Raw genomic sequence first — 25,092 nt, forward strand, 5'->3', positions numbered from 1 at the left:
CAGTGAAAGAGGAGTGGAAGGCTGTGCTTCTGAATCAATCATGTTCGAATCGTAGAATGTATAATGTACAGGACTTCAAAGAGGTCTTTAACAAAATGGTGGCCTTGAATTTGTACCCTTCATCACGGCTCACAAGAAGGGGGAAAAAGTACTTGGGGTGAAAAGTCTTCTTTTGTTCCTGTAGCAAGAATTGTTAACTGTTTGATAAAACCAAGTACGAAAATTTGCACTACAATGAATAAATTCTTTTCCTTTTTTTTTAATAATGTGAAACTTGTAGTCACATGGGCTATTTTTTTATGTCTTTGCTGAAAATGAGAGGATGGAAGTAGCTGAAGTATATCTAAGAAAGGAGTAAGTGAAGAGTTGTGTATTAAAGACACGTGGGATACATTCATGAGAATCATGTGCATGTATTCACTGATACATAAGTGGTATTACATATACATTACACATTTTCAAAGTTCATCTTCCACAGGACAAATATACAGGTTTGGATGATTTAATTTATTTAGGCTTCTATACATAAAGTGAATTTCACTGGACTTGATTCTGGTGAGTAAACTATGCATCAGAGACTGACTGCAGTACAACTACAGTGGAAACTCGATATAACGAGATGGTCGGGACCGAGTCATTTTCCTCGTTATAGCCGATATCTCGTTATATCAGTAGGCATAAAAGAAGGCATAAAATAAAGACATTAATTTGCACATGTGGGACTACCCATCATATTTCAATCAATACTGATAACTTGATATTGTGTGTGAGGGAATTACTCACCTTTATGGGTAAGAAGATGTTTTTCGCCAAGGAAATCCAATATCAAGAATGTGATTCTTATTAATTGTAGATGTTTGAATTTGTAAATTTATATAGCTTGCGATTGTATCAAGATCGTCTGTGGAGTGGTATGTGGTTATATTGTACGGGTGTGTGTTGTGTGGAAAGCTTTAATATGGTCTGCACAATGCTGTGTATGTATGTGACACATTCTGTATGTACATTATGACTGCGTGTGTGTGAAGACGGGGAATTCCCTAAGTAGAAGGCCAATCACAGCATCAGATTGCCTCACACCTGCTAAACGTCATGATGATGTCATGTATGGCCGTCCCACCACATTTTACAGTGTGCGTGCACACACACACTTCACACGTACAACATGCAGTGCTAGCTGGTGCACTGAAGAAAATGATTATGTGTGTACAAGACAGTTTTTGGCGCATCAAGCTTTACAATCTCGGAAGATGATAGCACAGGCGAAGTAAAGCTTTACCGAAGGCATTTTGCTTTACCTCGCTATAGCAGGTTTGATTTACTATGTTTTTCTTTGTTTGGAAGTCACTAAATTTATCTCGTTATAGCAGTTATTTCATTATAGCCGATCTCGCTATAAGAGTAGCATTTTACATAGACTTGTGTGGAAGGAAATTTGGGACCGAGAAAATTTCCTCGTTATAACCGATATCTCGTTATAGCAGTGTTCGTTATACCGAGTTTCCCCTGTACTGGTAGTACCCAAGGATAAAAAACAAAATATGACGTATAGTGCACTCCGATTATAACGGAAATGGTTATAACGAAATTCCGGTTCCAACGAAATAGAAATTAAGGCCGCAACATTATCTTCTCTTTGTCTTTTATTGTTGACTTGTTCGGCTATAACAAAATTTCGATATCAGGAAAGAAATTTGCCGGTCCCGAGGACTTCATTATAATGGGAGTCCATTGTATCGTCTGCCCAATAGAAGGGCCCTAGCATGAAATTTCATCCCCACATAAAATTTCTGTTGGTGAATAAATTTGACAGACTTTGGAAAGCTCTTCCATACGATGTGACCAATGTTTTTATTGTGATTTTCAAGCCTGCAAGCCTATCAAAAGGGCCCTAGTGCCAGGCAGGCAATGGAATGATTTGGACGACGGCACAATAAAGCACCGTGTATGGGGGAACGGGATATTTTACAATCTAGGCAAAACATCCTGCCAGTGACAATACAGTGGAAACTCGATGACATGAGATCCAAAGAACAAATTGTCTTGGTCCCCAAGGATCTCGTTATACCGAGTTTCCACTGTACTTGAATGAGAATCTATTCTACCAGTCATTTGACATGATGTACTTAAAGCGATGTTGTATTCGCTTTGTTTTCAAACACTGACCTGCAGACAAAATGCATGAGACACAAATATTTAAAGGGGCACAGGGTACTGTATTATAATAAGCTTCAGTTGGTATTCAACAGCCCTCGTCCCTTGCCAGAAAAAACAAAAAACAAAACAAAACCAAACCTGGTGTTTCATACTAAATGAATTGAATTTAATCTTAAAAATAACGTACTACATAAAATATCAATTCCATAATATCAATGATCTCTTTTCTCAATATCATTATTAATGATATGTTTTGAACAATTAAAAAGCAAAATGATCCAAATAGAGCTAAAACTTGCACTCAGAGCACTACTTTGAATTATAAATCAATGGTGCAGGAATTTTTATCATTGTTACTACAATGCTGTAAGCCCCCTGGAATGAAACCACACTACTGCTTCGTATTCACTGCTTCAATTCAAATTCGCAACTCACCAAAACATCACATCACATTCATATTGTGATACAGTTGTAACATGTACAAGGCAAGTTTTTACTATCTCCCTTAAACCTGAAACCTGATCAAGATGTAGGATCAAGAGACTAGTACCAAGGTCAAAGGTCTAGGCATGCTTGTTTACTTGGGTTCCACAGCAGCAGTGTGCAGTGCGCTCCTATTATAATGAACACGGTTATAATGAAATTCTCGTTAAAAACTCAGGTCCCAAAAGTACCATCTACATTTTGTATATATCTTTATAATCACTGTTTGGCTATGACAATATTTTGATATACCGCAAGAAAACTGCCAGTCCTGAGGACTTTGTTGTGACGGGAGTCGCCTGTGTTGATAGGTGATACAATTGAAACCTGTACGAGGCGAGTTTTAACTACCTCCCTTGAACCTGAAACCTGATAGAGACTTTGGATCAAGAGTCGAGGACCAAGGCCAATGGTCTAGGCATGCTTGTTTACTTATGGGCTCCACAGCAAGTGTCCATCCAACAAGTCTGTCCACTCTTAGCATGATTGATGTCCACTCAAGTACAGAACTTGTGTCATCAAAAATCTGGCTGTGTCACAAATGAGGTCTGAAGATATTGCTCTTTGGAGTCCAGGAAGTCACATAAAAATACATCACAGTCCTTTCTGTTCATATGTGATGTCAAAGTTTGTCTTATTTTCCCGCCTTCACTTTTTTCTTCTTTGCTTTCTGCTCCATGTCATGCTTCAGACGTTTTTCCTTGAGCTTGCGAACCTATGGGATTGAGAAAAGGGACAGGGCATCAAATAAAATGGCTATGATGTCAAGAGAAGACAGGTCAAAGTTTGCCAACTTGCTGGTTTAGAATCTACCTGTTATGCCTAGTTATATATCTCTGAATATTGCAAAGTGCTTGGTACTGCAAAATCGGAAAATACATTGTAGCATTCAACACAGACATACTAAAGCTTCGTTTTGTTTCGTTTGTTTCGTTTCTGGCTTTCTGTTCATTCCTGCGATTTTACTCTGATGAGTGCATGTCGAAAAGCTTTAGTATGTCTGTGTTGAATGCTATTTTCTGATTATATATCTCTCCAACTGCAGTCACAAGACTACCTGTGCAAAGTAGGGGTTACGTAGGACAACATGACATGAAATTCCAGCACTGAAAATGTTTGTAATAAGAAATTAAATTTGTAGCTACTGCATGCAGATGAAAATTCATGTACACAACTAAGTATTCACTGGCCTTTAGAGCTTGACTACTGTCATCAACAGTAGCAGCCTGTCTGCTAGAATTAGCTTTCCTTCAAGGCTGCCAGTACAATTTTGTGATACACGAAAAATATACAAAATATTGGAGTGCCAACAATTCTACATGGGAGCAGTTGCTCCCTTATGTTACAGGTTTAAAGGTTTCACATAATAAACAGTCAGAAAATCTTTTTGTTGTTGTCTATTTTCAATGAAACTGTTGCTAATATTAATCATTTTCTGGTAAAAACAAAAATGGAGGACCATTTTAGTAATATCACAGTCACAAAGGACCAAATGTGAAGCTGACCACCTTATAATCATGCAATGAAGACATTCATGGGCTCTTAAAACATCCAGATATTCACCAAAGTGACAGAAAACTTCATTGTTTACCTTGTACACCTTTTATTTTACTGCTTTACCAAAAACCATGAAATCATTCAAAGTGAAAGCAAATTATCCTTTTCTGTGAGGTAAACTCTTCAAGCTGTGATGATGCACAGACACAGCAGTGGAGGGGTGAACAATTCATACAAGCAAACAGTGTGCCATGCATGGCGTAAGATGCATCAGTAACCTACACATGCCATAAGATTATAGTACAATGTACATGTACATCATAATGGACACAATGCAGATTCACAACATGCATCAATGACACATGGCATTGATTACAAAGGCTGAAAAATAAGGTGAAACAACATTTGCTCCTATGAAAATTGCTCCAGTCTTATTTTCTCCAAGGACTCGGGGTTATGGTAAGGGTTGTGATAGGGTTTCAGGTTTAGTTTGATGTGAGGATAAGGATTAGGGTTAGGGTTATATTTGTGGGTAGAATTTATGTTTGGCTTAGTGTCCAGATTTTGAATGTTTTTACAGATAAATGGCACCATACAAATGCTGTTTCATCATCATCATCATCATCATCATCATCAGATATTTCATGGGAGCAATTGTCGCAGGAGCAAATGTCACGGAACCGAAAAATACACAAACCTCCTTGGCCTTCTCTTTCTTCTTCTTCATGAGTCTCTCGTACAGTCGCTTCCTCTTCTTGGGGATCATCATCTCCTGGAGACGTCTCTCCTGCCGTGCCGTCTTCTGGGCCTCGAAGGAGGCGTCGACCATCTCCACTGCTCCCTCTGTCACCTTCAGCTTACTGATCTAGGTGGCCACCAAATCAATGCAGAAGAGAACATTGAGTGGCCATTCCTGGTCTATATAAATCTTTCTTCAAGCAAAGAACATTGTCATTTTCATGTTTAAGTACGACTTCTGGATGACTTTCAGACTTTTGCATTTGAACATCTAATAACTTGGTTCTACAGGGGAAACTCGGTATAACGAACACTGCTATAACGAGATATCGGTTATAACGAGGAAATTTTCTCGGTCCCAAATTTCCTTCCAAACAAGTCTATGTAAAATGCTACTCTTATAGCGAGATCGGCTATAACGAAATAACTGCTATAACGAGATAGATTTTGTGACTTCCAAACAAAGAAAAACATAGTAAATCAAACCTGCTATAGCGAAGTAAAGCAAAATGCCTTCGGTAAAGCTTTACTTCGCCTGTGCTATCATCTTCCGAGATTGTAAAGCTTGATGCGCCAAAAACTGTCTTGTACACACATAATCATTTTCTTCCGTGCACTCCAGCTAGCACTGCATGTTGTACGTGTGAAGTGTGTGTGTGCATGCACACTGTATGCAGAAAATGTGGTGGGACGGCCATGTGTATACATGACATCATCGAATGACGTTTAGCAGGTGTGAGGCAATCTGATGCCGTGATTGGCCTTCTACTTAGGGAATTCCCCGTCTTCACACACACACGCAGTCATAATGTACATACAGAATGTGTCACATACACACACAGCATTGTGCAGACCATATTCAAGCTTTCCACACAACACACACCCATACGATAACCACATACCAATCCACAGACGATCTTGATACAATCGCAAGCTATATGAATTTACAAATTCAAACATCTACAATTAATGAGAAACACATTCTTGATATTGGAATGCCGGATTTCCTTGGCGAAAAACATCTTCTTACCCATAAAGGTGAGTAATTCCCTCACAAACAATATCAAGTTATCAGTACTGATTGAAATATGATGGGTAGTCCCACATGTGCAAATTAATGTCTTTATTTTATGCCTTCTTTTATGCCTACTGATATAACGAGATATCGGCTATAACGAGGAAAATGACTCGGTCCCGACCATCTCGTTATATCGAGTTTCCACTGTACTAGGTATAAAGTTGTGTGCAGAATTTATAGCGACTGGGATGAGGAATAAGAATGTTTTCAAAATTCATAGCAAATCACTAGGATGATGACAGAATGCATGATTGGGGGCTCAAGAAAGCAGAACAAAAGAAGAAAGCATGCCTAAATTATACACAGGTTAAATTGTTGTGCAAGTGGTATTGTTTGTTTGTTTGTTTGTTTGTTCATTTCCATCTGAGAAGATGGCTGGATAGCCCATATTCAGCTACACTAAGCTGGTCTTCCATGGGGTCCAGTTGGATGTGAGGTGGGACCACTTCACCGGGTTAAACACCCTGCTCTTTGCGATGAATGAATGAAGCGGGATCTTTTACGTGCATGAGTTGTGACTCTCTCATACACAGGACCTCCATTTTATGTCCTGTCCGAGGGACAGAGTGTTTTGCCTCTTGCTAGAGGGGACGGTATGATTACACACAACATTGCTCAACATTGTTCGAACCTGGGCCCTTAGGATCGTGAGGTAGATGCGCTACCGACTGAGCCAACTCATCGCCCTAAAGATTGTAATGGGAGTACATTGCTACTGGAATATGTGAGCCTCCTATGTTGTCATCCTTGTTCAGTATATTATGTTTTGGGTTTTTCAGAGTAGTGGTTTATCTGCTCAGTGGCCACAATAAATTGTACAAATCCATACAAGGCACTATCAATTTATGTACCACATGACGTGAAATTATATATAGCCATTTGGAATGCCCCTTTAAATCTTACAACATCTGCATTGCATGAGACATATAAAGCATTGGCTGCAGAGCAGGTATAGACAATCTCCATGCAGCCTCCTTTACCTTCAACTTAATGATCTGTGTGGCCATCAAATCAATGTAAAATAACAGTGAGTGGTTTCCTGGTCTATAAGAATCTTTCCACAAGCAAGGGCAACTGTCCACATATATGTTTTGCTTTTCATTTTCCATCTGTTCAAGAAGGCTGGATAGCCCATATTCAGCTGCGTTAGCTGGTCTTTCATGGTGTCCATTCATACTGTACTATGGGCATACCACTTCATTTTGTTATGCACCATGCTCTTTGCAGTGAATGAATGAAGTGGGATCTTGTATGTGCATAGGTTGTGACTCTCTCACACTAGAGGGGATGACATGACAACACACAACATTGCTCAGCACAGACTCACTCAAATATGTAAATCCTAATTATGTTTGCATGGCTTAATTCGTTGAAGACTAGTACTCGGTATACATGGGCAGGTGTCTATGGGAAATGTGTGTATAGCAAAATCAGCCCGTCCTAAATGGGTTAAGAAATGAGAGCCTGGGGTCCCTTTTAATAAAAACACAAGTACTGGGTCTACCAGAGGAGGATGAAGACCTTGCCAAGGACAGAACTCTGTACCAGAATGATCACATTTGCCTGTTCGATGAAAGCATTCAAGACCTGTAGTACATGCATGCTATAAACTAAGAACACTGTGACAACTAGAAGCATACATACAGCCAGACATTCACCACTGCCATCAAACTGTATATGCATCCTTAAAAAAATCTGGATCTGGATTATCATCTCGATTACCATACAAAAGCATTCACTTGTTCCTTTTATCACAGGGGACCTGTGTTCAAATTTCATTAAGGATCCATTCCAAAATCTTCAAAACAATATTACTAATAGGCGATCAAATAAAGAAATGACAACAACCAGCATAACTTTCTTGGCGGAGATTATAAATCATACAACCAATTGAGCATAATCTTCATTTTCATGAAAATAAAAAGAGAATTTTGGGGGGCTCTTTAACAAAATGCAGTCATTCTACCTTTCAAATAGCACACATCAAACTGCAAAAAGCACAAGAGTTGCCAGGAGGTCAAAGAAAGATTTGATTGGACAGTTTCACTCTCGAGGAATATTGCTATTAAACAGAAAAAAAAAAGAGAACTCTTGCAATGATGAATTCCAGGGGAGCGTCAAAAAGTGCTTCACTTCATCAAACTTCATCACGTCTAGGGTTGCTGATGCAAACAAGATTCAAGGAGGTGATCAATATCTCCGACAGGAGTCTATGTGGAGACACAAACAACAAGCCGGCCTTGAAGATCCTCAACTCGACTCTACCTTTAATTACGATAATGCGAGAGGGTTTTCGTGGCCAAGTGAGGGACATGTTATTGAAAGTATCGCCTACTCATCATCCAAATCTGCACATCGTCCAACCTGTAAACAACATCCTCTGACCTCATAATAGATGCTGCGCAGAAAAAAACTATCACATCCAATGTCAAATCTGAAAATCTTCTCTGGATTACTTCTCCAGAGGCCATGGTAATCCCTACGTCAGGGAAAAGGTCACACAAAATTGGCCGCTGGAAACAAACAACATGGATGTCCAAGGAAGGTGTATTAAGAAACTGGAAATTTGATAAAGCTCAAGAACAAAACATATTTGCACACACACACACACATACATACACACACACTCACCACATATACACTCAATCACTTTATATACTAGAAAAGCACTCTGAGAGCGCAGACCTCTGCCAAGCAGGTACTTTTCACCGATGATCTTGCTCTCCAAAGAGAATTTTTCTCCTCTGCGCCACTGGGGAAAAGCTATTTGCGCTTTTCCATAGAGAGCAGTGATTTCCGCCCATAGGCATACATGCTGAAAAATGGCGCAATTTCCCAATATAGAAGCCTTTCTTACGTCATAATCCCTTTGCGGCGTGGCGCGCCTCGCGCCAGCAGAAACTAGAGCACACACTTTAGTGTGCGTTTAATACCTCAAAAATGCGCAGCTTGAACTTCCAAGTTCATTGACCCTACCTGTCAAAATATCAAAAATCCTTCATAAATTCCCCCAAAATTCTCGGATCACTACCAAAATTTCATCATTTGTTACTTGTGTCATTCTCAACCTTTCCCGTAAGTTTCATCCAAATTCGTGAACTACTTTTTTAGTTATTTTGCACACAGACAAACTAACTAACTAACAAACAAACAAACAAATAAACAAACCAACGGTAACGAAAACATAACCTCCCCCCTTGGCGGAGGTAAAAAGCAGTTCAAGGGGAAGACTTTAGAAATTGTTCTTTTGAATTCAGTAAACGCAGAAAGATACCCATTATTGAAACACTCAATGAAAGTTGGAGGAAAATCAGCTAATTCCATAAAAAGTTGATTAATTCGCTCCATAGTCGACCCCATGTGTCTTCCTCTCTCTAAATGGGAACTTCTTGACAGAAGTAGTGAAAATGTAAAATGAATTTCATCATCTTTCTGCAAAGCACACATCCCCATAACCCATCACTGAGATGTAGTAAAGTTAACCCTATTCTCCAGGCCTTCTGGACCAGGTTTATCTCTTGATGTTCTACAGATATTTCATTTAGTGAAATTGTCTCCTTATCTGCTTTGACTTTGAGAAGATTCTCCAGACCCAATGCAAGATACACATCACTTGAAGACAGAAATATCTGTCTATCTACAGCCCATCGAATGCTACACGATCCAACCGGTCCCACAACTCTGGAGGCAAGCTGGGTCACACAACCAGTTTCGCAACTCAACACCGCACAAACAATATGATTAGACCACATAGCATGCGCTCTTTACTTTTCTCAAAGCATGACATCACTACACAATACTGCAGGGAGATAGGCTGACAGTTCCCTGATCAGTCACGAAAATCTGAAAAGTCAAATCTTTCATGACTGGCAGTGTGACCCAGTTGCACAACTGGAAACTGGCAGGGCCGGTGACGACACACTTCCAATTGCTACTGTAAAAGTGGATATTTTCGCGCGAATCAAGGTATCAACTACTGGAACATATGGGAAGCAAAAATATTCGTGTGCTTTTATTTTCGCGCTAGTTTCAGGTTGCGCGAAATGCGCAAAAATTTCAACACTGCGAAATTTTCCACTTTTACAGTAGTTTGTACAACCAGTGAATAATGGAAAAGTCGTGTGGTGTGTGTGCAGTGGCCTTTTGAGCCCTCGTCAAAATACTTCTCCATTTTTATAGAGGTCATGTGTGGTTGTCTGCCATTCTGGCTATAAGTACACTCACCTGCTTCTCCTTCTCCTTCCTGAGTTGCTGTAATCTCCTCTTCTCCACCTCTCCCAGAGTGTGTTCTGCCCTCTCCTCCTCATCATCCTCATCATCATCATCGTCATCTTCATCGTCGTCATCATTCTCCTTGTCCAAATCGTCCTCGTTCTCGCTCTCACCAATGATCTCCTCCTCCTCCTCTTCCTCTCCTGATTTCCCTTCATCCTCCTCTTCATCCTTGTTGTCTACGGTTACCGAATCACAAATGATAAAAAATGATTGATTTCACAAATATTCTATGCACATGTAAATTTGACTTGTCTTCACACTTTCAAAAATATTTCAAATGCAAAATATACATTTTCTTTTATCTCCTGCACACAAGTTATCTCAGACACTCCCATTCGTCATTGACAAAGCTCTATTTTTTAATTTTTTAATTTATTATTATTATTATTTTTTTTTATTTTTTTATTTTTTTTTTTTTGGGGGGGGGGGTTTGAGCACTGCAAGCAGAGTGCGTTGTTACTGAATCTTAACATATTTCCAATATCGGCACTTTATGATTAACAAAGAGTATACTCAATCTTAACCTGAAGAGGAGGAGTCCTGAGTATACTCGAGCAGGTGTCTATGGGAAATGCATGTTGTAGCAAAATCAGCCCATCCTCAACGGGTCAACAACAAGTATAAGAAGCAACTAAGATGCTACTCACCTTCTGCCTTGGTGAGAGATGCCATCCTCTCCGGTGGCAGGTATTCCCCTTCCTTCTCCTCCACAAAGGGGGAGAGGTGGGGAGGCAGGGAGGCACCGGGGAAGTAGTCCTCCATGGGGAGCAGGGTCCTGGCATTCACACTGTCAAAGACCCACTGGGGCTGGACGTAGTACCTGGTGTGTGGAGATGAGGAAAGGGGGGGGGGGGGGGGGGGAGGTAGGGGAAGACTCTAAACTTTGCAATGTATAAAGTTTATTTTCTCTACTGGTATTGATTATAAAGACTGCAGAAAGGAAAGGCAGAAAAGACTCCAAAACTTTACTTCTTTTTACCCAATGGGAATGATACTGGAAAAATTACTGAATACAAAAATCATATAAACTGAAAATTCATTTTTGATAAATCTCTTTAAGGTTTGAAGGACATAAAAGGGTGATATAAGCGATATTCAAATCTACAGACTGTCTTTCCGTATATGTTAAATTGACAACAGGCAATCCAATATATGTTTTCTGAATCACTGCATTTTAATCTGTAGAGGGTAGACTTCAAACATAGGGTGTTTTGCCTCACGTCAAGCTTTTAAGCCTGCCAAAAAGACTCGGTTGTGAGGGAAGTCTGCACAGAATTTCACTTCACTCTAGCAACGCACTCCTGTAGAAGGCCTTGCTCTCCCCCCCCCCCCCCTTTTTTTTCGCAGCTAGATTTATTCAAAAAATCTGTTTTTAATTTGCTCTCTTCTCTCTCACCTGGATAAAAACTGCTTCTCCTGCTGCGGTCTATCCACTATCTGATGCGTGATGGATTCGTCGTCGACATCGTAGGTCGCCCCCATGTACATCGTCTTGTCCCAAGACACTCGACCACCAAAGCATCTGTAAGTTAGTTCAAAGGAGGAATTGAAAACAATAACAGATGACCACTCTTTACACCCAGCTGCCTAATAGTACATTCGGTTTTTTAATCCAATCTAGTCCCAAATATTTCATTTACAAGGAGTGATGTGGCATCTTTTTATCATCATCGATATCTATTCATAGCTAGCATTTCACATGGTGAAATGAAAGCTTCTGTGTAATTTTTTTAGCCCTAGTTTGAATATACACTAATATTGGTTGCAGGATTATCAAGACCCTAAATTTTGCTACATTCATATCTGATCCTTAAATTGGTTAAAAATACTGAGGTACTGTAAGAGGAAAACTTAAAAAGGCACAAAATATGTTCTTACAACAGGCTTTACAATGTAACAATGATTGTTAAATCTTGATGATGGTAAATTGTTGTGAAACTAACCAAAGTATGATGCTAAACAGATAGCACAATGAGAATGTTTTATAGTGTTTGGCAGTAGAAGAGTGACTTCTATCATATCCGGTGTACATACAAATTAATAATTCACATGAGAGATTCTGTGCTGGCTGTTTTTCGAACAGGATAACAATTACGTTATCTCATCAGCCTGTAGTAGATGTACATAAGTGAAATGAAATGAATGTGAAGTAAAATGTAAAAAGAATTCTGCTTTGTTCTGTGTTCTTTGGATTACAACCAAGACTATCAAATGCAGATGAGTTTTGGGTGACTTTGAAATCTTGTTGTCTGACATGTCTTTCAAGGTTTGGAGAGAATCCAACACAATGTGAAATCACACAGTTTTGAACCCCTACAAGCCTGGTGGGTTTACCAATTCTAGGTTGACAGCAGTGGCTTCATGTTGTGAATTCTCCTCAGCAGAGGGAATCAGCAGTATCTGGGGGCTATTTTGATTACAAGCTTGGTAATTACACTTGTGCAGCTTCAGAAGGTACAAATAACGAGTCCAGTGTGGGCGTGACACATCGCCTTCTTCCTTGTTGTTTTACTATCAACGGTTGATGTGGCCATAAAAATCAGATAGGGCTTCCTCCTTCAGCAGTCCCATTGCTTCTCTGTAGTATTCCTTGAAATTAGGTTACTTGCATGGAAGTCTCACAAAATTCCTTTCATTTCGGTAAACAAATGTATAGTATGACTTCCTGCGGAGGACTCTTTCTTCAAATGCTATCTTTCTCTTTATACACCTCATTTGATGAACCCTGGAGTTTGCCTGCTTGAAATCAAGGGCATAACATTGAACGACTGCCTTCAACTGTTTAACAAATAGTACTAATGTACTACTGCATAGTACCCAAACTTCCCCACAGCACTAAACCGTCCCATAGTATTAAACTGCCCTTGTTTGGTGCATAGTGATGTGTATGTAAATGTACTGTAAGTGCTTGGCTTCTTCAGTGCAAAAGGTGACCCTTGTTTGATGGGACTGCAATGCAAAGGTAAACTGGCTAGCATGATCATGATCAACCAAGTAAGATTTCATTTAATCTAGCCAAGTATACAAAACAAATATGGACTACTTTTATTCTGGGCATTGTTAACATCACTGCCCCTACGGATCTCAACTCCATGACTCTCGAAGCTTGCAATCTCGGGATGGGGGTGGAGGTAAATATTATGAAGGCACTGATACAGGATCATCAAGGAACACTGGTTAAGCAGGAACTTCATAGATTTAGGCAAAAATCTCTCTGATTTTCGAGCGAAAAAAAAAAAAAGTATGTATGGCCAGATCACATGACCAACTGACCTGATGACAAACGTGATGGCCTCGCGCGGCACCTCCCTCGAGAGAAAGAACTTGCACCCTTCGAAGAGCTTCTTGAATCGCTTCGTCTTCTCTCTCTCCTCTCGCGCCTTCTTCACCGTTTCTTCGTCAACTGTCTGATGGTAAGATGAGATACATTTTCCAGGAGATATATTTGAGATATTGAAAAATTCATAGTGGATATATGTATACAAACACCCTAGCACTTCTTTGTTTTACAACTAAAATCAAAGATGTACAACAACTGCAAGTATCTCTAAATGTATATTGAAATGTATTCGTGGGTGACAGAAAAACATGAAATGCTGAATTTATTTTTGAATAGCAATTTGGTCATAAACACTAATATGGAGTAAGGAGTTTTCAAACCAGACACACACAAAGAAGTGGTTTTAGGGACTTGCTGAATCAAAATTATCACGTACCATATTGAGACCACACCAAAATGGGTCTATTCTTCTACCAGAAAATGGATGACAAAAAGGTAAAAAGATAAAAAGAAATGTGGTTCCTCACCCCTCCTGCAATGAGGACCTCCTCCTGATCCTCATCATGCTCCTCATCGTCCTCCCCGTCTGACCTCACCCCATGATCGACCTTTGACAGGTCGTGGGCGAAGGAGGAGATGAGGTCTTCCGCCATCTCCTCATCCTGCTCCTGGTCTTGTTCCGCTTCTGATTTCGTGCTTGGACCCAAAACAGACAGCTGCAATTATGGGGGGGGGGGGCAAACATTATGAGAGAGAGAGAGTATATGCATTACAGTGGACTCCCATCATAACGAAGTCGTCGGGAACGGAAATTTTCTTTCATTATATCGAAATTTCATTATAACCGAATGAATAAACAACAAAAATACATAGAGTTGATAATGTTGCGGCCCTAAATTTTACTTCGTTGTAACTGTGTTCATTATAACGAGAGTGCACTGTAACTCTAAAACGTGGCAAAGTTGTCAATTTGCACATTCACTATTAAAGTCACTACACACGTACCCACAAACTTAATTTGCAGTATGTATGGGAAAGAAGTGTTCAAGGGGGGGGGGGGGGGGGGGGGGGGTCATGTTATCACCTCAGAAGTAAAACACTAGATAGGTCTAGCATAAATTCAGTAACACTTGATCCTAAATTGATTCAGGTTCCACCAGAGGCTTTCATGGAAAATGTTCATCTTAGAAAATCTTTTTTACAAGGGAGGGGAAACAGGAAGAGGGGGCAAGGGGCAAGAGGCAAGGAAAGATACCCTTGCAACGTAACCGACCTGTGGTGGGTAGCGCAGGTTGAGACTGTGGTAGAGCTTGAAGTTGATGAAGCCGAGAAGGGTAGTGTAGAACTCTGTGAATGTTGACATGATCTTCAAATCTACATCCCCTGGGACCTGGGCAACAGGAATTAATCAGAAGGAAAAAGCAATGGAAGAGATGGTCATATTAGAAACTCACTATGATTAATTAACCCTTTCAGTCACAGATCACATAATTATTTCCTATCTTATGTTTCAACAATGCTGAGGTATATATTGTGAGGAACAAGCTATCGTATCTCCTATAACATATCACTAGATGAGTCTTCTTGATAAATTCTGATAGCAATATGACAGGAATTCATAGTACCAAGTCCAGTGGCAGACCCTCTTGGTCCTGTATTTGTAACCATTGTCAAAATGTTTGCTTGAGAAAATGGAGCGTAGGTCCTTCCTTCTCACAAAACAATCAGTGCAAAGAGTAAACACAATTTGGACATAACCTACAAGTATTGTGAATGACCCTCGTTAACATTATTCATATCCATTCTCTATATAACAAATATAAAGAAATAACAGAAATAAAAGATTTCAAAGGCCACAAGTGGTCTGAAGATGTTTAGAGAAGTAAAAAGACAGAGAATGGAGTCAACTTACTTGATATCCAAAGTTGTACGGGATGATCCATGTTATTGTCTGTCCCTGAACTTCAACCTGGAAGTAGATACCTTTGATGGACAGGAACACCTGTAGAGTAAAGAAAGAAACCTTGTCAAGAAACTTTCACATACACAATGCATTTAAAAACAGATGACCATCTCTGTTGATATGGGCCTTTAATCCCTGCTACAGAATAAGCTCTGCCTATCTACAGTGGTGAAAGTATTCCGGAAATGCACAGACAAATGATCAGATTTCCATAAATCCCAATGCACAGTATATTTCCTTCACTGACAGGATGACCATCTTCAGCAAAATGGATCATAACGCACAAACATCAATAACAACTTTTGAGTATGAACGCATTGAGTGATCACCATTAACTATTGTCATTCAAAAGCCATCCAGCACTGACACAATTATTAGAAGAAGAAAAAAATGTAACTCGGTAAAATGACCAAACCTTTTACATTGTGGAGCAAATTCTGCTCAAAAGATGGAGACAGAACAGAGAATGCGCAATTAATAGAAGTACCATCAGATTTGGGGGTCAAAATAATCTTGCAATCCCTTCATGAGAATAGGCACCAATAGCATAGTAGTTTAATAACTCCTTTCATCAGCATTCAATAAACCATCCAAACTTGACCTACACATAGTTGCAGATTAACAGGCCCACTATGCCTCACAATGTACCTCAGTCTATGAAGGCAGTCATGGGAGCATAATAGGGATTAGGAGGATTTGGTATTAAATCTCTATCAATTGTCAAAAAAATTCTAGACATCTCTGCTAATTGGCGAAGAAAACTCAGCAAGGGCTAAACACTGATAAAGTTGCTAACAAAAGCTACCTTTTGTAATGACCGTGACGCGATGACATAGTTCATGAACTCCACGATGAGACGTCTGCACAGAGGTATGACCTCACTCTGAACTTTGGCATTCTTTCTGAATGTGCTGAACAAGGAACAGAGGGTCAGGGGGTCATCTATGTCGCGTAGAGCGTCAACAAACGTAGGATACCTGGAGTGAGGGACATGATGGGGAAACAGAAAAGTGGAATCTGATGAATTAATGGTTACTACTATACATAATCACATGCTATGCCCAATATGAGTCTAATTCTCTACCAAAGTGCATTCTTGTGACAACAGACCGCAACAATGACATCTAGAAATCATCTCATGACTTTGGGAGATCATACATCAAACAATGCTGGTAGTCCAAAGTGCCTCCAAGGGACCAAACAACCCCGAAACTCTCTAGGTTGCACTCCACAATTTTTAAAGAAGAAAGAAGACAAAGATGAAGAACAAAGAGAAGGAAGAGAATAAAGACTGGGGTAAAGGAGGAAGAAAATGAAGAAAAAGAAGAGAAGAAAAAAGAGTAGAGGATACTTCATTAACTCTGATTTTGTTGGCACATGAACATCTGGACTGAGCCATTAAAAGTGCAGCTGAAATGAAACTGCCACAACTAGACTTTGAAACACTCCACAGATTAACACCTGTGTAATCTATTAGCATACATGTATTTGCAGCACAACACCAAGGCACACATATCAATGCTGTTTTGATGAAAAATCCTGTGGTGAAACATCCATTTCAATAGAAGAGTAACCTTCAAAATGTGACATAGGATACAAATGTATGTTTGCTCCATAAAATTAACCTGTTGAGGACGGACTAATTTTACTATAACACGCATTTCCCATAAACACCAGCCAGAGTATTCTTGGGACTTGTCTTCAACGGGTTAAATTCTATCCAATAAACTTCTAAGGACTAATTCAAAACACAAAATTAATGTGGGGTCTCGAGTTCTTTTTTTGTTTGTTCTTTTTATGGAAATACATTACATACCAATACTTCAAATTCTCATACCTTCATGACTTTAAATATACGTAATGTGCAACTAAAATGCATTTGTAGAGAAGCTGCGAAATATTCATACTGATATCAATAAACATGTAATCATCACCATATTCATGCCATACCTCTCTCTGACGATGTGGTCCAATCTGTATTTTGGTTCATTCCTGTACAGTCTGTTCACAGAGTCCCATTCTTTCTTTGCCTTGGCTTTCCTCACCTTTCTCACAAATACCTTGGAATAGAAAATAACAATGGCGACATGGGTTGAGGAAAATGAAGTTCTTCCCACAGTGGTACAATGACATCAATCAAGCATGGCAATCAGGGTGAATTATCATATGAATGGAATTCTAGATTTTGCTATGATTCTATCCATCTAGTCTTCCAGATTATCTACATGAAGAACTGCACTTCTTCTTGTTCACCAAATCTTAATAACGTTCAGAAAGTCACAGGGAAAAAATGTATTCATCCTTTGGGCAATGTAATTCACTTTCCAAAGTGTTCATAACAGTATATAAATGCTTTTGAACTCTGGTAATTTGCTCTTGAGAATTTGAATGAACAGAATACAGAAGTGTTTACTCTGTACACAGCAAGACTTTTACAAAAGTCATCACACATTTCACATCAAATGTCAATAAATGGAGATAGAGCACGATCATTTCTCATTCTTAGGTGTGCTTGCCATGCTCAATGAAGAAGAGCTCATAAAGTGATTTTGGCAATGCAATCAATGCACTATCACACAAATTTTTCTGACAAAAATCACTTCTTAGCTGTATTGAAACTCAGTTGCTTGAAAAGATTCAATGACTTCATGATAACGTTCTCATTCTACCATTTCTCAATATCTCAATACATGTACTACAACACAAACCTTGTGAATAATAGATACGACTTACATTGTACATTGTAGCCAGAAATCCCAACCCCATAGATCAGCTCTGATGCAGAAATTACCGAAACTCACCTTGTGTTCTCGGAACTTCCGAACGATAGGCTCATGGGCGAGGAACTGGATGTCCTTAAACCTGAAGTAAGTCCGGTGAACCCGCTGACCCTTGCCGGCCTTTTTGATGCTCTTGGGTTCCACAGGATAGATACCCTTTAGGATACACAGCCGCCTGGTTGAGGGCATAAATGAATGCAAAGTATAGATCAGCCCCAATACCATTGAACAATGGCAAATGCAGATGATATACTGCTCTACTTCATTGACTCACACAACTGACATTGTAAGAGTAGAATCATGTCAAAGGCACCAAAAAATGAACTTTTCCTTGCTTATTTTGATGCTTATTCATGCCAACTAACAAATTGCAATGATGCCACACACACACACAAAAAGAATCTAGTCTTATAAAAGGCATTGTTCGAGTATATGCCCTTGATTTCTTTTGTCATTGCTACTACTAAAACACTGATCACTTCAGTGCTTATATTGGTGTAGGGCAATTTGATAATCAGTTGCAATAAACTTTCATTCACAGTTTATCCTCAGCAAAGTTCCATGTGCTCCTGATCTTCACTTCTCACATTGTGGATCTGATATAAAAGAAGCCTGTAGTGTTGGAAACTTTGGGTGTCTGTCTTCTTGGCATACACAAACACACTTGTCTCCCAGGATGAATGTTTTACCTCCTTGATGATCTCAAGATAAAAGAGGCAATTATGAAAAGTACATAGCACTGGCAGTACCTATATGTAGTAGAAAAGACTAAAAGCAAATGTATTCCAGTAGCTACAAGACTTTTTTTTTCATTGATACCTCAGTGATCCATCATTTTCATGCAAATGCAGGCTGCAGTATTTACATAGTTGATAAAAAGATCATAGGAGGTATAAAAAAACCTTGCCTAAGGTGATTTGTTTTAAAAAAATAGCACAAATTAAAAATTAATGAAATTTGACAGACTGAGAAAGTTCAGCTCTTTCACACACCAAGCTGACTTCACCATACATTATAGCTGTCCACTGCACACCCTCTTCGACATTGCTGCAAAATGTCAATGGTACAATTATGGTTGACATTGGGCTTCTGATTTCCAACATTCTTTTTTTTATGATATTTTGAGACACTGAGAAACCTTCAAGAAATATGAAAGAGCATACAATGGTAAGAGGAATTCAAAGTGTATTTGATGAAAACTGGTTATGAAATGACTGAGATATCCCAAAGAAAGCAATCCTAACAAAATGTGGGATCCAAGTTTTGTTAGGATCAATTTTTTGTTTTACCTTGTTTTGAATATCACAGCCACTTCAAAAACATTTTTTCATCAAATAAACTAAATTCCTCTTAGAATTGTTTGCTCTTTAACATTTCATTAAGTTGCTTTTATATTAACCTTTCAGATTCAGAATCAGTAAGAGACAAAACCTTATGGCATGGAATAAGGCAAGCATAAGATATTCTGGTATAGTACTGATACAAAATATAAAAACAACTTCTTCACTAATTCATACTTGTTTAATACACTATTACATTACAAGGCAAGAAAGAGCTAACACTTTACAGGCAGGTACCGGTAACTGGTGCAATGTAAGGGTCATCTTTACCTGAAATTGACCAGATTTAACTGCAGCCTCTTGACAGCTGATGCTCTAGTGATGTAACTTGTGGCAATGCCACTCTTGAACTGAATGATGTCAAGAGAAGAAGGACAAACATACAGGGTTAAAGAAGCAAATGGAAGAAAATTGACAATTGAGTACTCACATCCGATGCACAATAGTCAATGCTCATACAAATTTCATGCTATAGCACTCATCACGATATTACAGCACCCGCACCAAGCCCAAGGTTCGACAGCATGCAAAAGCGTGTTTCTTACAGCTACAGATATGTAATTGTAGCAGTCGAACTAGCCGGTTGAATTTTGGACAGCGTTACGAGTTGTGGTCAAATTATGGGGGGGGGGGTGGGCTTTAAGTCACTACTTTATTCATGACATGTGTAGGACTAGACATAAATTTATCTATCAGTTTTTCGAGGTGAGGCAACATAATTAAATTATGAAGAAGTGCATAATAAAGAAAAAAAGGGGTGCATGTCATGACGAACTCTTACTAGATATCTATGCAGAAATGTAAAATTATAGGAGTTCTGAGACCTGTATCCATTAGATCTCGGTATCTAGGCTCCCCACATGTACTACATTTATAGTAATTGATGTATAAATGCCATCACTTGTCCATGACATTGACTATTGACCATGTGTCTCTACGAACGTGTCTCTACGAACATGTCTCCGCATAGCGTGTGGCGCAGCTATTCCTAGACTCTACATCTAGATCCAGGTGGTCGGTCACGGTCTAGAAACCTAGCCAACAGTATTGTGTTGATGTTGATGATGATGATGATGATGATGATGATGATTATAATATGGCATACTCGTGAAATAGGCCCCACCACTGCGTGTCCGTACTAATACTACGGCGGCTCGCCTATTTGTGAATTCAGCCCCACCGTGTGGCGTTCATCGGTAGGTAAGCACGGCGATGGGGCTTCCTTCCACAGTTTAATACTCGTGAATGCGGCCCCACCAAATGGCGTTTACGCGAAATTGATACAGCGGTGGGGCCGATTTCCACAGCATAGCATCTTTCGTCTTCCCTTTCTTCTGGGAAGGACTCCCTAATGTCCCTCGACTAATTTAACGGCCAATTTAACCATAAATACAACCCCACCTAACCCTAAACCCTAACCTTAACCCTAGGACCTACCCTTGCTTGCTAACGCACAGGTGCACGCGCACTGCGGTGGGGCCTATTTCACGATTTTGCCGATTATATTATTAATATCATAACACGAACGGAAAGTTACATCGTACACACAGCTACCTAACGTTACAGGTTTGTATTCTTTCGCGTTCTTACTTTAAACTAGACACCAACGTTACATCAAAAAGAATATACGGGACTAGCAACTTAAGTGGAACTAAGTCACGGACACATCATTCCCTCACAGTACATGCACTGTCAACGGTTATTTTTACAGTTGCTCACAAGCAAGGCAATGTCGGACGTGGAAGATTAAGCATGATTATGTCAAACTTACCTTTTTCTTTTCTTTTCCCATTGCAGGGAAGTATGACTTTCTTACCCAGCGCAAAGAGCACTCTCACACAACGTGTATGTTATCTCTCCGATGATAAACCACGTGTTGTGTGATGTAGTGTGTATGTAGGAACAGGTACAGCATTGATTTGTACGTATACGGTATGCACACAGATGCACGCACAACTACTAGTATAACTCAGAGCCTCAGGAGTTAGTCTCTAATCCAGTCCCGTTACTTCATTCGCAATTTTAAAGGTACTGGTACAATGTACACTTACTTTGTGTATTACTAGTACTTATTGTATGCTCGGCGAGATCATTACACGTCCTGCACCTGCTACTCCGGCGCGGGGAGGGGGAGGGGGGGGGGGGGGGGGGGGGAGGTGAAGGATTCAAGGGGTCGAGCAACAACGCCTCCCCCTCTCGACAACAATAACAAAGAAAACAGTGAAAACCTCTTCCCAAATCTCCACATGCAACAGCAGAGTTTCTGTTTCTTTTATAGGGATTTCAAACTAATGTAAAAAAAGAAATCAAAATCCATATAAATAAGATTGACAGGTTGAATCGCCCACCCACTCCTACTTCGTCGACGTTTATGGTTGATAGTCCTAACTCAGGGTGCAGGCATTCTCTTTCTTTCTTTCTTTCTTTCTTTTTTTCTTGCTTTTCTTTCATTTTATTCTGTTTTTTGCTTCGTATATACCCACAGACATGTCATGTTGTTGCGTTTCTCATGTTTCGTTCAGTCTTGTTTTAAATATTTTTTTTTTGTGCCAAGTATTTGTAGAATTTGTATTTGAATTCGCGTAGAATCTTTTGAGTGTTTCACAATATACAAGCATGCTTTATAATAGTGGACATGCCATGTCTTTCTTTTTTTTCCTCTAAACATAACTTTGTATTTTGCAGGTATGCCTATGATATTATTCCTGATTTGTTCTGTGATATATGGTTTTTTTTGGAAAAAAATGGAAATAAACTGAATTGAATTGAATTCGTTTGAACCGAATTGAATTGGATTGAATCAAATTGAATTGGATTGAATTGAATTGAATTGAATTGAATTGAATTGAATTAATTGAATTGAATTGAATTGAATTGAATTGAATTGAATTGAATTGAATTGAATTGAATTGAATTGAATTGAATTGAATTGAATTGAATTGAATTGAATTGAATTGAATTGAATTGAATTGAATTGAATTGAATTGAATTGAATGGAATTGACTCCGAATGAACAGCTGGGCGAGGTATCTTGACAGCCAGTATAATGCCCAAGGAAGTATGGACCCATGCAAACTCGACCAAGGCCGTACGCAGCTGGGGGGAAGGGTTTTCAAATCTCTCTCTTTTTTTTTCTAGATTTATATGTTAGATATTCAAATGACTTTGATCGGTAAATAAGAAAATTTCAGAATTTAGGGGGTTTTCTTCTATTTCTTAATTAAATGCATTACATAAGTTTGTGCATATGGAAGCCTTACTATATACTTCTTACTTGATGATGAATAGAATGCAGAGACTCCAACCCAAAACACCTTTTGATCTGGATATTCTCCCGCCTGAAACCCCTAGCAAACGGAGACTCAAAGTTGATGTGTGCGAAGCGCCAAATTCCTAGGGTTTTAGATGCTCTCTGGTGCTATCGAAGGCTTATTTTTTTTCAACATACGATAAGAAATCCTTTCCAACGGGAGACAAAGAGCCAGGGCGGGAGAAATTAAATCTCAAGCGGGAGAACGGGAAATTTCGCAAAAATGGGTTTTCGGCGGGAGATCTCCCGTCGAAAACGGGAGAGTTGGAGTCTCTGAGAATGATGTTTAAAACCAAACTCAAATGATAATATCATTATAGGCCTACACTGTATCTTCACACTGACATGCACGTCAGTATTAATATTCTAAACATTTCATTTATGTACCTATTTTTTCAAGCTTATGTTGATTCGCTGTACTGCACACACACGCACGCATAATAATATATATAAATAAAAATGAATAACTTTATTCATATTATATACTCTCTAAAAAAAATGTTCACCATTAAAGGAGTAAATACAAAAAAGAGTGAATTTAGAGTGAAACTGGAGTAAATTTTGAGTGAAAATGTTCATTTTCACTCGTTTTGGAGTGATCTCAGGGATCACTCCAAAATCTTCGAGTGATCCCTGAGGTCACTCCAAAATGAGTGAAAATGAACATTTTCACTCAAAATTTACTCCAATTTCACTCTAAATTTACTCTTTTTTGTATCCACTCCTTTAAGAGTGAATATTTTCACTGGATTTTTTTACAGAGTACATGGATACATATATACAGCGTGTCCCAGAAAAAACGAAACCGGGTTTCCATGCAACTTTTTACTATCGAAATCATACATTTTCTCTATGAGATATACATCAATGGAAAGATAAACCCTTCTTCTTTCATTTGATGTACAACTTAATGTTCATTGTTCATGCATGACCGAGTTAGAACAATGAAAAGTGGTGCTATCAAAGTTTTATTTGCACGCGCAAATGGTGACTTTAAGTGATTTTTTCAGACTTATAACGTTACGTTTTCGAAAAACAAAGTTCATAACCCAAATATCCATATTTTCTTCTTTCATATGAGACCTTACGCGTCAAATGAATAACGTATGTTTGAGAAAAATCTGTATGAAAGCATGCTTCATTTCTACCAATTCTACGAATAAGCGAAAAAAACAATCACTCAGCACTCCCGTCTTAGCATTAGACAATGGGCTCATCTGCACTATTGAATTCACACAAAATAACCGCAGTGCTACAGTGAATGTTGTTCGGGGGGGGGGGGGGGGTATTTACAGAGAATGCTGTATGAGACGGACAGCCTTTTGTTGTCATGTATTTAGAATAGGCTATGAGACATAATTATTTATAATGATTGAATACTAATATCGCGAGTATTCTCAGGCTGCACGCAGTCCAATGGCTACGGGAAATCAACATTACAACAATGATACACATTTTGATGATTTTATACCTCAAACGTATTAACTGTTTTCATTCCTCCCTACATTTCCCTCACGTGTGGTTAGTCCTTCATCACTGACAGGGTTTTGAAGTTTTTGAAGGGGGTGGCGAAGCAGAAAGAGAGGGTACATCACCTTATTTATCACTGAACTTGCGCTTCTAACATTTCAAAGGTGCAACTGCAGGGCAGAAAGTTGTCCTTTTTTTTTTTTTGGAGGGGGAGGGGGGCTCGGAAGGTATTTTTTCGGTCCGTTACTCCCACCCTTACCTTCCCAAACATTCCTCTGATGAACACCCTTTGCTCTGCAGTTATCTGCATGGTCAGGCAAGCTTGAATGATCACGTGCTAATTTAGGACCCTATTCACAACCGAATCGTCTGTAACATTCCCTTTTACCCCCTCCCTTCATGTTTGTGGAAATTCATTGAAGCATGAAGGCCATTGTTATCTGCAAAGTCGGGCAGGAGTCGGGAAAGCTAACTGCTCCTTTTTTACTATCTATCTATCTGGGTAAAATGTAAGGATGTTTTCAAATTAAGTTTTCTCAAGCAGGCGTTGATCATTTTTTTACGCATGGGATATCATACGAAAGGAAAAAGAATGGATATTAAAGCTATGATTCTATCTTTTGCAAAAGATTGCTGGAAATGTCTGAAAAATTAATTCAAAGTTGTCATTTGCTCGTGCAAATGATATTTTAGTAGCACCACTGTCTCTTGTTCTAACTCA

General features: G+C 39.1%; 1 protein-coding gene across 1 annotated transcript; it reads right to left on the reverse strand.

Moving 5' to 3' along the window:
• Positions 1-3,274: 3,274 nt before the first annotated feature.
• Positions 3,275-21,383, reverse strand: LOC139743425 (pescadillo homolog). The gene is made up of 14 exons (XM_071653910.1): positions 21,363-21,383; positions 19,862-19,941; positions 18,273-18,426; positions 17,422-17,531; positions 16,277-16,448; positions 15,421-15,510; positions 14,782-14,898; positions 14,036-14,224; positions 13,502-13,635; positions 11,625-11,750; positions 10,876-11,048; positions 10,178-10,404; positions 4,835-5,002; positions 3,275-3,355 (listed from the first exon to the last, which is right to left on the reverse strand). The coding sequence occupies exons 1-14, from the start codon at positions 21,381-21,383 to the stop codon at positions 3,275-3,277; spliced, it is 1,842 nt and encodes a 613-aa protein (XP_071510011.1).
• Positions 21,384-25,092: the final 3,709 nt, after the last annotated feature.

Source organism: Diadema antillarum, unplaced genomic scaffold, assembly GCF_040938485.1.
Source record: "Diadema antillarum isolate AM-2024a unplaced genomic scaffold, OU_Dant_1.0 seq00001079_RagTag, whole genome shotgun sequence".
In the NCBI taxonomy this organism is placed as follows: domain Eukaryota; kingdom Metazoa; phylum Echinodermata; class Echinoidea; order Diadematoida; family Diadematidae; genus Diadema; species Diadema antillarum.

Bases quoted from the DNA above. Each gene is read 5' to 3' on its own strand.
- LOC139743425 (XM_071653910.1), bottom strand. From the start codon at position 21,383: ATGGGAAAAGAAAAGAAAAAG. The intron at 13,636-14,035 runs GTGAGGAACCAC...TCTTACCATCAG, and splicing joins AGGTCCTCATTGCAGGAGGG to ACAGTTGACGAAGAAACGGT. The intron at 5,003-10,177 runs GTGAGTGTACTT...GTGGCCACCTAG, and splicing joins GGAAGGAGAAGGAGAAGCAG to ATCAGTAAGCTGAAGGTGAC.